Source organism: Ambystoma mexicanum, chromosome 1q (assembly GCF_040938575.1).
Source record: "Ambystoma mexicanum isolate Mex_15411 chromosome 1q, UKY_AmexF1_1, whole genome shotgun sequence".
NCBI lineage: Eukaryota > Metazoa > Chordata > Amphibia > Caudata > Ambystomatidae > Ambystoma > Ambystoma mexicanum.
The window spans coordinates 1,291,005,406-1,291,021,370 of NC_090922.1; the positions used below are offsets into that span (position 1 = coordinate 1,291,005,406).

General features: G+C 46.4%; 1 protein-coding gene across 2 annotated transcripts in view; it reads left to right on the forward strand.

The window, feature by feature from the left end:
• The window catches only part of USP24 (ubiquitin specific peptidase 24), a 2,799,104-nt gene that overhangs the window by 865,305 nt on the left and 1,917,834 nt on the right, over positions 1–15,965 (forward strand). For both annotated transcript variants that reach the window (XM_069642114.1, XM_069642115.1), the window contains exon 35: positions 4,178–4,333. In XM_069642114.1, the coding sequence (XP_069498215.1) occupies positions 4,178–4,333 (156 nt within the window). The remainder of the gene's footprint in view (positions 1–4,177; positions 4,334–15,965) is intronic.

Consider the following 15,965-nt stretch of genomic DNA (forward strand, 5'->3'; position numbering starts at 1 on the left):
TTGTAGCGGATAGCCGCTATTGGGATATTATTGGGCAATTTCAATGTTTTCCTTCAAATGCCTTCCTCAAGGGTTTCCCAAAAATTCTGCAGTTGGAGATAGTCCCAAAGTTAATATATGGATGGAATTACACTATTTTCCCCTCATAAAAGGAGACTGCAGGTTTTGCGTAAAATAGGCCACATTGTTGCTTTAGTTTCAGAATTTGGGTTGCTAAAGGAAGGGCCTTCTGTTCAGAAAAGCACAAAGCGCAGATCTTGACGGCTGAGCTGTTATCGGGAAACCTAGATATAGAACTTTTGAGGTAGTCTCTATAGGAAGACCCCCGAAATTCCAACCCAACATTTTCCTTCACTTCCCTTTTGACACAACCAAGACTCAAGTCTTCCTCGGATTAACCGTCAACCCATTCTTTGCTGCAAAGTCTGTAAACTTGTTGATTAGCCGCTGCAGACTCACCCTGGTGCAGGAGCAAGAAATCGTCCACGTAGGTCAACCATGGGATTCGCAAGTCTTCCAATTCAGGAACCACTAGACCCATTTCTTCCAGGAACTCTCAAATATCTGAGACGTAGATATTGAACAGACAGGGGATCAATGAGCAGCCTTGTCTTAATCCCACATGAGTTTCGATCCGACAAGACAGATTTCTTTCTACGTTCCGTCGAACACAGATTCCTGCATTCTCATACGTGGCCATTATTAAATTCAGCAGACTTCAGGAATACCCCATTTAGCCAATTAAGCCCAGAGACGGGTATGAATGACACTGTCAAAAGCTGTTGACATATCAATGGAGGCTATATATAATTCTCCTCCAAATGTATCCAAAGCTGAGTCCTGGAGGGCTGTCATTACCATGCCATTTAATTTGTAGAGTGCCCTACTCTAAAGCCAGTTTGAAATTTGCTTAGTGAGAGCTAGCCATCTATTCATTTACATGAGATGGCAGAATAGATGCAAACAGCTTACAGTCAGCTTCTATTCATGCTATTGGTCTGTAGGCACTCGCTTGTTTGCTGCCCTTGAAAATGGGGACTACATAACCCGTTTGTCAGCTATTTGGGATGATATGAGCATATGGATCGCAGACGTGGGGGGGAAGCCTAACACAGATATACCAGCCCAAAAGAGGATATATGTGTTTGTGAAAGTAAAGAGAAACATTTAAACACGAGAAAGAAGTCCTGGCAGGAGAGTATACCAGGCACCTGGAAGAGACAGTACTTTTGAACCAAGAGGAAATGTGTGTTAGTCTATTAAAGACAAAACTGTTTACCTAACAGGAGCGTTGTGGGACAAGAAAAAGCAACAACGAACTGTTAGTTGAAAAGAAAGTTTTCAAACATTGGAGAATTCAGGGGAAGGGCGTCATCCTCTCGAGAAAAGGTTTTTCCACCTTTAAGAACACATAATTTGGCGCTATCCTATTTCTATTTTTGAACACTTTATTTGTCATTACCAAGTTGAAGACATTTCTCTTACCACTTTATTATTTTGTTTATAGTGTGAGGGTCAGGATAGACTGTTTAACACAAGGACGGCTCATAATTTCTGACATCTTGGCACAGACAGTGCCTTCGTTTTTGGTGTTTAAGTAGGGAATTCCTCTTAGAGCAGGGACAGAGAGGCATTTTCCCAACACACATAATTTAATTAAAGTCTTTAACCAAAAACATGACAACTTTGTGTCTGGAGTTCATTTCTGACTCCTCACATTATCCTTCCTCAGAAACCCCTGGATAGACCACCACCTCTCCCTCGCAAGCCAGAATTCGAGCTCCAGCAGGGTTTTCATCTTCTTCTACTGAAGGGCGCAATGTAGTAGGTGCCTGCCAGAGAGAGGGATATGAGCTGGTACTCCTGCTACTCCCCCCCAGGACCCTGGGGAGGAGCGTCACCAGCATTGCACAAATGGTCAACCTATTCCACATATCCAGCAATCTTCTGTCATCCGCCCTCCTCTGCCTCTTGGTTCAAAATGCTGGCTGCATTTTACTTGTGCTAGAGGCCAGACTTTGGATTAGATCCCTGCAGTGGCTTCTCAATAGTCGGTGGACACAATGCTCAGACGAGATGCCGGAGTCGGTTGCGGATGACCTCTCTTGGTGGAACAGCAGGATCAACATGTTGGAGGGGAGCCCATTTAGGCACCATAGTCTAGGATCAAGTGGTTGCGGACGCTTATTGAGGGCCTGGAGCCACATTGCGTGGACCTACAGTTGAGCAGTCATTGGTACCAAAAGTGAGTTACTTTCCTATCAATCTGCTGGCGCTGTGGGAAGTCAGACTAGCGCAGACTGCTTTTAAACCCTCGCTACAGGGGAAACATGTCCTAGTGGTGACTAACACATTGACCACTGTATTGCGCCTGAAACACATGTGTACAGGCACGTTATAAACTACATATATCATACCATTCATTACCTCAACAAGCAAGGGGATGTGCGTTTGCTGCCCCTGTGCAGGGAAGACATGCAGCTATATTTCTGTTTGCTGGAGAACAATAACTCAGTCTCTGTAGCACATCTGTCAGGGGTGATGAACAGGTTGACGAATGGGTTGGCAGATGCTCTGAGCAGGCATAGCCTGGGCTCTCACAAATGGGAGATTTTCCCATTGGGGAACACAGACAGTTGACCTGTTTGCAGCAATGTGAAATGCAGACATTTCAGTTCTACATGAAAGCAATTTCCTCCCAGAGTGTTTCGGGAGAGGCACTACTTCGACCTCCACCATATGTTTCCCGTTGTCATTCTGTGGGTTCTCAAGAGGTTGGGTAGGTTCCGGGCCCACCAGATCTAGCGAGTAGGCGGTGGTACTTGGACACTTGGCAGTTTGCCCGCCTCTCCGGATTCAATGGAGGCCGGACCATTTGTCCAAGTCTGAAAGCATTGTGCTTCACTTAAATGCAGGACCTTTCACCCAAAATGCGTGGCTCTTGAGAGCTAATGGGCTGAGGGCTTGGACCTTAATGATTAGGCAACACAGTAACCTAGGTCAATGCCTCCATTGGTCTGGTTCCTTCTCTTTTTGCTTGGTCGTCGCTGTTCCCACAAGGGGTTTCCCCTCCTATGAAATCCACTCTGAGTACAAACCCCAGGGGGACTATTGGGTAGCAACCTAACCTTTCTGGCCTCATGGGAAGAGGCTCCCCCTATGAGAAGCAATTACGATACCCAGGGATTCGTCACAGTACTATGAAAGAACTGAGATCTTTCCCTGTAGTCCTGGTAAGATCCTTGATGCTTCCTGAGTCAGCCCTTATAGGAAGTAGCATACTCTTGTACAGTTCAGGTAGTTTTAATATAAAAGCAAACTTTCTAGCATAATGATCTGACCATTTAACTGGCAAGGTTCCAGAAATGTACCACAAAACTAAATCCAGACAGTGTCCCAGTCGGTGTGAAGGAGAGGATGCCAAAGAAACAATATTGGTGTGAAGGGGAGGATGCCAAAGAAACAATATCATTTACTTGAAGTACTTAATTAAGTTTGCCTGATTCCTGGGTTCCGCTGCATCATGTCAAATATTAACCATTACCAGTAAGTAATTACCGTCCCTTTGGTACGACTTAATCATGTCTTAGAGGCTATAAAAGTGGCTTTTTGATCAGTACACTTGGCTAGATTGGAGTGCATTGAGTGGTATATTTGTCTCTGAAATAACTATTTTGTGACAACATCAAAGAACTGGTTCGAAAATTGTTCTATAACCCAAAGTCTGTTCAAAGAATGACCATGTTAGGATACAGGAACATATTTTCCCAAAATATCTGAATGCTTGGAGCAATTATGCAAACCACCAGCACAGACTACTAATGTTGTGTGGTCAGAAACTAATTCAAAGCATGTGCCAGTAACGTGCAGGAAAAAACAGGAGACTGCCTTTCCTGCCATCCAATTGTTAGTCATTTGTCACTTAATGATCTCTCATGCAGTGCCCTTGGTGCAAGATCTCCACCTTTTATAATTATCGTTGTGTTGATGTATACAATTTATTTCCAGCACAGTGTGAATTATAGGGTGGAACAAAGTCCAATGAGTGGGTGTTGCTGCAAAGCAACACATACAGGTTGTCAATAAGAAGGAAAAAAGATACACCTTCTGATGGTTGAATGTTGCAAAACTGCTTTGTGTAGCTAATTAAAGTTTTTTTTTTAAATTAAAAACACAGGAAGTAATTGCAGCTCTGGGAGTGAATGCGAGGCAACAACACTTCATGCTGGCATATGTGTCAGACAACAGTCTGTATCCACCAAAGATGCTATTATTGCAGGAGAAGCTTTGTCTCTGTTGGTCACCTGCCTGCAGCTACGCAGCCAGCAACTGGGTATGAAATAAATCTGTTATTTAACGATCACTTTCACCATTTTGTTCCATACCAAAATCCTATATCTAATGTATACATTTATCCCATATATTTGTAACAGCCAGTAGGTTGCACCATGCAGCTCTACAGTAGAATACATTATGTGCTGTGGATTTATACCATTATACCTTGCACTGCTGCCATTTGCATGCTCTTCAGGTTCTCTTGTGGATCTCAAAGGGAAAGTGGGGGTGTTGTAGCTTGGTTAAGGGTGAAGAGTGGAAAAACATAGGGCCGCTTTCTAAGTTTGCTGGTCCGGAAACAAGGGTGCCGGTAAGCTCACCGGCACCCTTGTTTCCGGACCGGCAAACTATGTGTTTGCCTGTCGTGGCTGCGGTGCCGCAGCGGTCATGGTAGGCAAACTCTTCACGGAAGCACTGGCACAGTTAGCACTGGTGCTTTGATCTCCCCACTCCCATAGAGTATCATAGGACTTTATGGGAATGGGGACTTAGAATTTACCGGCGCCTGACTTCCCGGGCTGCCAAACTTGTAATAACCCAGTGGCACCAGGAAGTCAGGCAGCTGTAAATTATTACGGATTCTGCGGCAACCCGCCTTTAGCACCAGCAGGGTTACCGCCGGACCCGTTATAAGGCCCATAGTGTTATGTTCAGCTGTTGGTGTATGTAGAACAAGGAGCAACTGCTGTTTGCGGTTGTGTTTTCTAGTTGGGTTTTGGTTTGTTCACCAGAGGCATTTTGTTTCAAGATGAAAGACCTCCAGTGTTTGGCTTCTCAGGGTGTTAGTCTGTCAGTGAGTTTTGCATTTTGATTCGAGAGATGTGGCATTTTCGAGTATTTAGCGAGAGGGTTTTCTCTTAACAATTGTGTTGGTCACCATGTGGTGAGTGAGGGTGGTTGAGTACAAGCTTGTTAGTGGGTTTTTTAGTGAGGGATAGATGCGACGGACAACGTGGCACAATACTGCAATGCGCTTTCCTGCATTGCTGATCTATTAGGCATACCTAAATGGGACAAAAGTATGTAACACAATGCCGGAATACCCCTATGTGAACAAGATGGGGTATTGGACCCTCAAAGAGACACCCGGTACAAAAATACAATATGAAATAATTGAGTGCACTATTTTAGGGATACCTACATTTGATAAACATTAGAGACTTGATAGGGCACAGTGTAAAGCAATGTAATCTGCTTAGGGATTGTATTTACCCAGGGCTGAAAGCTCTGCACTGGCTCCCATTGGCTACGAGGATTAAGTTCACAACCCTCTGGATTGTCCACAAGGCCTTTTGGTGCCTGGGGCCTCAATCCCTTCAACTCTCTTCCTAAATATCTTCCTTCTCAAGCTCTTCTCTCATCCGCCTCCAACTCCCTCATGGTCAGTCGCTTCTCCAAGCAACGAGTTGGTGGTAGATCTCGATCTTCGGCTGGAGCCTCCCTCTGGAATAGCCTCCCTGAAACTTGAGGAGAACCATCTCCAGTTCCGGGGGCACCTTAGGACCTTCCTCTTTGCTTCTGCTTTCTCTCCTCCTCTCACCTGCTGAACTCCTGATTGAAACTGCACTGGTCACCTGGCTACCCTCTGATCTCAGGCTCAGGTCCCCTCCCACGTCATTTGCACACCTGCACTGCCTCCCAGGCAACCACTGCACTTGGTCTCTTTCTGTATCCCTACAGTCCCCTACCAGCTCTTGACACTTGATGTCTGCACTTACTCCTGCACTTACCACAAGTAATGCGTGATCTCAATGTCACCTGGCCTAGTAAGATCGTTGTCTTTGTCTTCCCTCTGTTCCCTTGCCTCGTCGCGCCTTGAAATACTTGTGTATAGGCATGTTATAAATGCCATATCACATCATATTAGGAGTAGCCAGGTGTGATGCACAAATTGAACGCAATATAGGTATGCACTGGGGAGTATTGTGATGAATCTAGTGAGCTCATCCCTAAAACCATGGTAGGGTCTCCTCTCCTGTGGCCAGGGGAAGGCAGCCGCTATACTGAACCTGGGAGTGGTATTATGAGGAATGATCACATGAGAGGGGACTCCTATCAAACGGAATTGGAGACCCCTTTAACTAATTAATTTTTGGCCTGGAGTGGAGGATTTGTCTCCAGGAAAATCCTGGAATTAAATCCTCCAACTCACGCCGAAAAATCAGGTGAATCGGTGGAATTACCGCTGTGGTAATCCCGCCACGGTAATCCCACCAACAAAGCCCCATTGAGTCCAATGGACTCAAATTAAATGGGGAATTACACCCTCAACATCACCACTTGTAATCCGGCAGAAACTCCGCCAGACCAAGTGGTTGTAACAGTAATTCTTTTGGGTGGTATTCTGATGGATTTTCCGCTGGGATACCGCCCAACGCGTAATGAGGCCCAATTTGTGGTTTAGTTGTCTGAAGGCAAGGTACCTGAGCGGGACATTTAAATCTAAAAGTGGACCACAGCTGAGGAGAGGTGGAAGAGGGAGAGAAAGAGCAGCAGAAGCAGTGCAGGAAGACACTGAAGTGATTGAAGCTCCCGCTGAAACAAGCACTCTCCAAATTTGTAGCTTGGTGTTGGAAAGCAACAGGTGTGCAGAGAGGCGATGCAGTGGACAACGCAGTGTCCGTGAGGATAACTGGAGATCAGAAAGAGCTGTGGTTGCTGAATGTTGAGCAGCAGATGCACCCACTGAGAGGCCCAGACGGTGAGAGTACCAAAGAGGTCCCCGAGATGCTGAAAAGCAGAACTGCTGTGCTGTGCTGTGCAGCACCCGAGGAGGACGCTGAAGCTGCCAACAGTAACCGGTGACCCTCAGATGAGATGCAGGGCACTGCAGTGTTTCTAGTGAAAGAATGAGGGGGAGGCGAAGAGAGTTAAATGAATGCTTAAGGAAACCCCTTGATTGGCAAAATATAAAAGGGCGCAATTCCCCATTTCTCAGAAGTCAACTTGGGGAAATCTGTAACCTGCACTGTCAACAGCCAAGAAATCATAAAGGAGTAAGAAGGCAAAAAATGTTAACTTGGGGAAACTTGTAACCCACATTGCCGACAGCACAGACATTGCAACAAAGTGATAAAAGGGCAAGTAGGGCGCAATTCTCCTTTTCTGAGATACCAGTATGGGGAAATATGTAACCCACATTGCCACTAACAAGAAATCAACTGTAGTGGTAGGAGCTTTCTTCATGGCAGGCGAGTACACCAGGAAAGAAACCGTTCACTTGAAGAAATGTGGTTGTGGTGAAAAGGTGTTGTGGAAAGACATTGGTAACTTTATCATGCTTACAAACTGTTGCATCAACAGCAGTAGTTAATGTGTTATCCTGACCAAAGTATTCCATTGAAAAAATAGTTGTGATAAAGACATTGGGCCTCATTATAAGTTTGCCGATCTGGGAACTACGGTACCGGTAAGCTTGCCGGTACTGTAGTTCCTGTACCGGCAAACTACGAGTTCTGTGGACGGGTGCCTGCCAGGTCTTAAGGTCTTACCAGGCGAACGGCACCCGCCCACAGACCATGTCGGATGCACCGGCACTGTTCTAAACGGTGCTGGTGCATCCGACATTTTTTCCGGCGGCCGCGAAATGCCAATTACCGGGTCCGGCAGGGCCGTAATGACCCGGTAATTGCCCATTCGCTTGTGCTGGAAAAAAATATACCAGCGGTAGCCGTGCCTGTTACGTAGCCCGCCGGTCTTGTATTGAGGCCCATTGTATAGAGGAAAACAATTGCGTTGGCTTATGAACTAGTGTTTTGTGGAAGAGACATTTACTTTACCAAGTGGAAAGACGCAGTGGATGGAAGAAACCTTTTGTATTGAACTTAACAGAACTTTGTTGAATCTGAACTTTTCCAAAAGTATTCCTGAATTGATCCAGGGGAAGGGAGCCCAATCCTGGTCACAAGGAGTTCTTTGTAATCTTAGAAGTTTGAACCTTTGCCATTGTGTATTGAACTAAAAAAAGGCAAATGTTCCTTGTACATTTGTATTATATGTATTAGTGTGAGGGCCTTGCTTTCTGGACAATAGGTCATCTTTCTTTTAGTTTTAGTTTGCTAGGTAGGGACATTCTTGTCAGGCTAGGGAAGAATAGGCGTTTATCTCAAACCTTTTTATGTTAATAAATGGCAAGCATTGAGAAAGCTATACCTTTATGTCCTCCTTGCATTTCTGAACCCTCACAGTACGCAGCTTAGGGATCAGCATAATCAGTGCAATATAGAGCCAATGTAATGTACTTTTGATGAGATACCTAGCTTAGAGGCAACCAAAAATCACAAAATAAAATATGGTGTCCCAAAAACCAAGATATGCTACAAGAAGTCACTTGGGCCGGGGTTGCAACATACTAGCGTGTTTTATGCATGAACTGTTTCAGTATATAGCCCTACATCTGCTGACATCATTTCCCTCATTTGCATTTTCCTCAGCCAGTGAAGTAAAATATTTTGGAAAAATTACATTCAATAGATTTCCTTTCTGGAGCAGATTCCTCATCAGATAGATATCCACCCCAATTTCAGCTGCTCAGGAAACATTTCGGCAGGGGGCATAGTGCACCTCGACTTGACCGTCAACCTGCCTTGCCTCGATGCTTCGGTCATTGGCTCAAGACGGTATGTTGGTCTTCATACATATTCTGTCATTACGCCCCAGTGCCTCATTTCCTTTTCTCTACACGCTGCTCGAAGAACGTTGCTCTCAAGAGCAATTACACTCAACAAATTTGTCATCTCTCTATTTTTTCAATGCGATTTCGAGTTATGTCCGCACCCAAGATATCCAGGTTTAATCGCTGCATGGACTGCAGCTTCAGGATATCCATTACGGACACACACGACATCTGCGTGTGGGGTCTCAGTGTCGGTCACAACACCAAGGGCTGTGGTTAATGTAGAAAAATTACCACGAAGTCCCTCAGGAACAGGCGACGAAACACACAGTGGGCCACCCTCTTTCAAAATCTCCAGAGCGGTCAACGTTTCGTTTGCCAGAAGCTGAAATGTATTTTATTATATTAAGCATTTATTTCAGCGTACAAAACCCGAGGCATCTAGGCGCTAGTTACAGAAAAGTGGCACAAAAGTGCAAGAAAGCACGTACAGTTACAGACATAAATAAAAAGTGTGTCCATTCTGGCTGGAAAAACCTCACCTCATGTTACATGGGGCTACATCAGGCAGCATGTGGGTCAAGTTGGTAAAATTGCGCAGACTGGTAAAGCCTCACCTCATGTTGCAGGGGACTACATCAGTCAGCAACTAGGTCAGATAGGTAAGAATACTCCAGCTGGCTAAGCCTCGCCTCATGTTACAGGGGGCTAAGCCGGGCAGCATCTAGGTCAGATAAGTAAGAGTACTCCAGCTGGCTAAGCCTCGCCTCATGTTACAGTGGGCTAAACCGGGCAGCATGTGGGTAAAGTTGGTAGGATTACACAGACTGGAAAAGCCTCTCTTCTTGTTGCCGGGGGCTACATCAGGCAGCCTTTTGGGTAGGATAGGTAAGATAGTTCTGACTGGCAAAGCCGCTTCACGTTGCAGCAGGCTGCAGTAGACTGCATGTGCGTTAGGTGGGTAAGAGTGTGCAGAATGGCTGGGCCTAGCTTCAAAGGGTGAAGTCAGTAGAAGTAAGGCTGTCTTTCCGTGAGGACTTATCGGGTGGGAGATAAGCTAGTAAGCCTATAGGAAGGTCACTAGCGTGAGGGGCCAACTCCTGAGAAGGATGAAAGACAGTGTCTGATGCTGGAAATGGACAGGGCCTCCTTTTCCTACCACTTCTGTGTGTGTGTTTTTTGTATGTTTTAGACTTCCACCTGACTCCATCTGTCTGGGACTGACTACTACTGTCTCCCAGAAACATGTAAAGTTGCCATTAACTTTATGTATTCTCTTTAAACCAAAGACCCAGTACACCCCATCTTACATGGAGTATTGGAAAGGGTTAATTCTTATCCCTTTTTGTCTATTTCTCTTGAAGCACTGTTTCGCTCTCTTTTCATCAAGACTTGGCTGGTGGCAGTGGTAGCTACCCTATTCTTCATACCGCGGTTATCTTCTATAACCATGGTATTGTTTTAGGCTATTATATTAGCCTCAAACATAAACCCGCTTGACCCAATATATTTTATTTCAGCTCCGGCTGTGTTTAGTCGCCATTTCTTTTTATTAGTCTTTCTCGTGTTTTACTCTGCGCGCCAAACCAGAAGCCCTCCTTAAGGCGCCTGAAAGTCTGGGTAGGCAGGATGTGAGGGAGGGGTCTTAGGACCCCTACCATGGGTTCCCTTGGTAACCTAAGTCGCACTCCTGTTTGATTGGCTGGGTGACTGTCCTTGCCAGGACAGCCACCCTGCTGTGTGATTGACAGACAGGCTGTGTGAATCGGGGAAGACTGGGGAAAACTGCATAAAAAGCAGGTCTCTGGGACTAGAAAGGCAGTCGCCACTGGAACGAAAGAACCATTGAGGAGCTGATGGAAGAGGACCCCTACAATGACTTAACCGCCCTGTGAAGCCCTGCTGCAGGCCCGAATCTTCAGAATCCGACGACGTGGAAGATCCTCCAGGAAACTTATTCCCTTGTGCTGGTGGGACCAACCAGTTTGCCCAAACTTCAAGCCAGGACCCCTCCTCTGGTCGAATTCGCTGTACAGAGATACAGTGGGCCGGATAGCCAGGCGGTCGGACCCTGCTTGGGTTTTAAGGTGCGCACATTTAATTTGTTGTTTTTCTCTGCTGCTGGTTTCTTCCCGGGGTAGTGCAGGACCCTCCAGTCTTCCTACTTCTTGTCAGTCCGACAGTCGCTTTATGAACCGTGAGCCTGCAGGAACTACCAGGAACGTCCGCCTCAGCTACAGCTTCCTCTCCGTTTTAAGGTACTGTGCAAATCCAGTTGTTCGTTTCGTTCAGTAACGGTGAAAGTGCTTGAAATGTTTATCCAAACCGAGGGCTTGTCCTTCTCTTCTCTTTGAACAAACTTTTCTACCAACCAGCCTCGTCCAGAATCCGTGGCATGAACTTTACTGCGAACTACTGTGAACCGTGTGATCTTGAGCAAAAGAATTTTGACCCATTGACTTTGGCCCAAAGACTTTTCTACCTGATTCAATCACTTTAGTATCTCTTGCTCAATTGCCCTGAGTACTTACCTGTTGGTGTGGTTCAATGTCTGTTAAATTTGTTTTTCCCTCCCTTTTAAATTGCTGCAGTGCCATTTTGCTCCCACTTCATTTTGTGAGCTTAACTTGTCTGGAACTTATTGGGAGTGGTGTGGTGTATTAAGAGTGTGATTTTTAAACTGCTTATAATAGTGTCATGTTATACAACTGAAGAGTGAAATAAATGTATATCCTTTTACTTGAAAACCTTGAGTCAGTGTTTGCCTGAATCATAGTAATTGCTGTCCTTTGTGTAACTATTTGATTCTGCTCACTTACTCTTGAGATAAGTCTGGCTACTCAGCCATCGCTACCACTTTAACTGTGTAGTACAGGCGTGTACCAAAGGTGAATTTGTACTGTCACTTGTAGTCTTAATTGTGTGTGGTGTTGCCAAAGGGTACTGCATATAATTCTGCCTAACACTGAGACACCCTTATGGCACCCCTGGGTGGGGGTACACCTTTGTAGCCCTTTTGTGTGTTTTTTTGCACCGCTGTGTCCTCCATTTTACCCGGACCCTGCTATAGTAATTAATGCATTCCTGAACAAGGCAAGATGGCCACTGTAGCCTCTTGCTTTCTATTGCCCTTTACCCCTTGTTTCCCAAAGTCCTGAAAGCGCCCCCTTCTCCCTGACTGGCTGTTGAATGGGAGGACCATAAATGGCTCTGGGGCTGCCTCCTGCCAGACTGTAGCCTTCCCAGGGACTGTGGGTTGTGGGTACACTCTTGAGGTTGGACCTGTATAAATGGAGAATTAAGTCAACTCACATTCTGTGTTGTGGGTGTCTGGTTTTGATTGTGTGACACAATGCCTTGGCCAGCCCTGACTGGCACTGGAGTGAACGCAGTATAATGCTTGGAAAGACTGCGTGCTTATTGACTTGTGTGTCTGGTCTGGGTGAATGGCCTCAATGCCCGAGAGCCTGATTCATTGCCTCCCTGCATGAATGCACTTATGTAGGATTGGATGACTGAGCCTGGCTCAGCCCGAGTGAATGGGGAACACATGTGTATAACTAGAAACCCATCGCTCACCAATTTGTTCTGAAGGTGAAATATGAAGTTTGAATCCTGGGTCCACTCAGAGGAAGGAGTCTGTAGCTGCATGTCTTCAAGGAATCCTTAAGACTGCTGTGCTGACCCAAGGATGGAATCAAGAGAGGATCTGGATAGGCAACGTCTTCCCAAGCTACGAGGGACCATCATGCACCAGTTGCTCTTCTTCCAAAGTACCCTGGAAGCAAGTCCAGTGTGTCTGCCGTCCGGAGATGGGGGTCTTCGTGAGTCCAGAAGAGGATTGCCTGTCCATATTGATCTGAAGAAGCCCAGTTGTTTTGCCCAGGGACCGGATGATGTGTTTGTGACCTCTGATAGCCAAACTGCTGTGTATCGTTCAGAAGAGGGGGTACCCTGGCATAGTACTGCTGGACACCGGAGCTGCAAATGTTCCCTTTGATTGAAGAATCCTTCGAGGGACATCCCTGACGCCACATCTCAGCACGTTTTCCCGCCGAAGAAGACCCAGTGTCGCTGTGTGCAGTGGAGGGTCTGTCGGTGGGTGTCCCATCACCAAATTCCTAAGCTGTCGTCCCGAGGGTCCAGACTTGGTGAGGGTCTGCAGTCCAGTCCAGTAGTCGACTCCAGGTCACCAGAAGTCATCCAGAGGTCTGTGACGCTGCTGCAGCACTGAAGAACCGAAAGTCAGTAAACCACGAAATCCTGAAACCCTACACCTACTTCTGCCACTGCACCTGTCGCCAACGAAAGTCATGCAAGGTCCCCCAGGGCTTTATCTTCAGCCAAGTCATGTCGAGGTCCACAACAAGTTTCACACAAAGCCGGAGTAATTATTGAATTTATTTAGACTGGGCGTAATATACAAGATAAAGTACAACCTTTCAGGTTACCCAGTTGAAGGGATCCTCGCACAGTATTACTATTTGAGTCTATTTTATTTGCATTTCCCGCGGGCATCGAGGCGCTGTTACAGGAATTTTTTTTTTTTCAGTTGCTTAATTGTATTTTTTTTTGTCTTAGTTGCATATTTATAACACGCTTAAATACCCAGAGGTTTCTAAGCGCGTACCCAGGGATCGAACCTGTGTTGCTTCCTGTCGTCTTCCTTCCAAGGCGAACACGTTGCTGCTGAGCTATCCTCCCAGGATAAAGAAAGTAAAGAAAGTATGCAGCCTATGTTCTAAAAACGAATCTCCCTTACTCCTATATCCCATCCCCTTTCCTCCATACTGTATGGGCGTCCCTTGTTAGGGACGGGAGACGAAAACTTTATCACCAGAAAAAATCTTCATCCCCTTTAAATTTAGAGGTGCGCAGGGGCGCGGCCCTGGGAACATGCGCTCCCCTGACTCCGCCCACCGGCACCACTCCCCAGTCCTATTTTTTGCATCGGCTGGAGCAGGCGGCTTTCCTCAGCGCTCCTGGGTTTGGCTTCGGCCTTGTAATTCCACGCGCTCTTCCTTGGATACTGTCTTTTTTCTTTAATTAGGTACTCAGTCCTCTGGCGCCACGCTCCTCCCTGCCGCTTGTTGACATCTTTGGGCTTCAGCAGGTGTACAGCCTGCGTAGGGCTCTTCCCTACGTCCGACCCCCACTCTCTTTGCCTCCGCTGCCTTGGCCCCGATCACGGCTGGGAGGGTTGTACCACATGTGACCCCGTACACCGCACGCTCTGAAGAACAGGTTCGCTCGGTGGAGTGAGCTCTTCGAACGATCGCCTCCAGAGGACTTGAAGGACTTCGTCAAGCACAAGTCAAGGCCGATGGCAGGGCAGCTTTTTTCATCTGCACCGCGCAAATGTGGCTCCTTCCCAAGGAGACACCCGAGTGGGAGCGACCTTTCAGGTTCTACCACCAACATGGGTCACTAGATCCTACCGGGGACGTTGCTGAGGGACCGCAAGGTTTTAAAAAAAAAAAATGTATTTAAACTTTATTTTTCGACACAGTAAAAGACGTACATCCTCAGACACAGTCTACAGCTTGAATTGCAGTCTATGCATCAGTTTGGGGATTCAGCGCCCACACCTGTTACCCTCACATAGACATATTTTCAGACACAAGTACATTTAAACATTGGTAGCTAGTCTGTTCTCTGTACTGTAAAGTATGTGTGGCAAGGTTCCCAAATGTCTTTCGTTCTGCAGATCGATGTTACCAGTGCTACGTAGGATTCCTCACATTCATTACCATATGTCATCTCGCTAACCCACATTGTAATATCCGGCGGCGGATCTGGACTTCCATTTAAGTAGTATGCACTTTTTGGCCAGCAAGCAGCCGATGTTAAAAAGTCGTCTCAGCTTAATAGACACCTTGCCAATATTCCAAAATAAGTATTTGTGAAGCTTTAAGGATGGTGGGACTCCCGTTCATTCATGCAATATATTTGCAACCTCCTTCCAGAATTGGGAGACGCGGGGGCATCGCCAGTAGATGTGATGTGCATCGGCCTTGACCGCATTACATTTAATACAACAATCATTCGACAAAGGAGCAAACTTGGCAATTTTTGCAGGGGTGTTGTGCAGCCTATTGAGTACCTTAAATTGAATGAGTCAAAGTCTGCCATGTAGGGATACCTCCCTGGTAAGACGAGGTATCCCATTGTGTCCATTGTATGTCATCGAGTGGGGCACCCAGATTTTCCTCCCACTTCCCTCTGGCTAGCTGAAGTTGCAATTGTGTGTCTTGATATTTCCTATATAATTTGGATGCCAAACCTCAGTCATTCCAACCCACCGGTACCACTTCCGGTATTTCGCTTGTCTCAGGTACGTTGGGGAAAGACGACCATCGCGCCCTGACAGCCGCTCTTCTTCTGTAGTATTTTAATGTTTTAGTTGGGCCAGTGCCTAGCTTCTCTAAGAAGTCTCGTAGAGTTACAAAAGAGCCCCCAGAAAAGAGATCATGTTAAGTCAGTGTGCCGTCCGGGTACCACCCGTATTGGATGGCCTTGTCATACATAGGGGGTAACCCAGGGCAGCACCAGGGTGAAATAGCACCTGAATATGGCTCTGTAATATGTATTCTCTTGAAAATACGGGACCAGGCATTAACGTGCAGGTGTCAGGGTGTCGGTTGCCCAGAAATATTGTACGCAGATCTTACGGGGATGCACTGTATTCATCCAGGCCTGTAGGTGGTGGTAGTTCGCGTGCCGAGTACCTGTGCCCAGCGAAGTGCGCCCGTGCCCCTTCATAATATAGCTCAAAGTCAGGAGCTTCAAGCACCCCTTGATCGTATGGTTTAGTCATGGCCTCCCATCCCATCCGCGGCGTGTCAGCCCCCCATGTGAAGCCTATTGCCAATTACCTCAGTTTATCAAAGAATACACGCCCCGGCAGACCGGGATATAGAGGAAATAATACAATAGTTTGGGAGCAACTATCCTCTTCAGGAGGGATAGTCTGTCATAAAGTGAGACTGGTAGCCTTGCCCATAGGTTCAGTTTG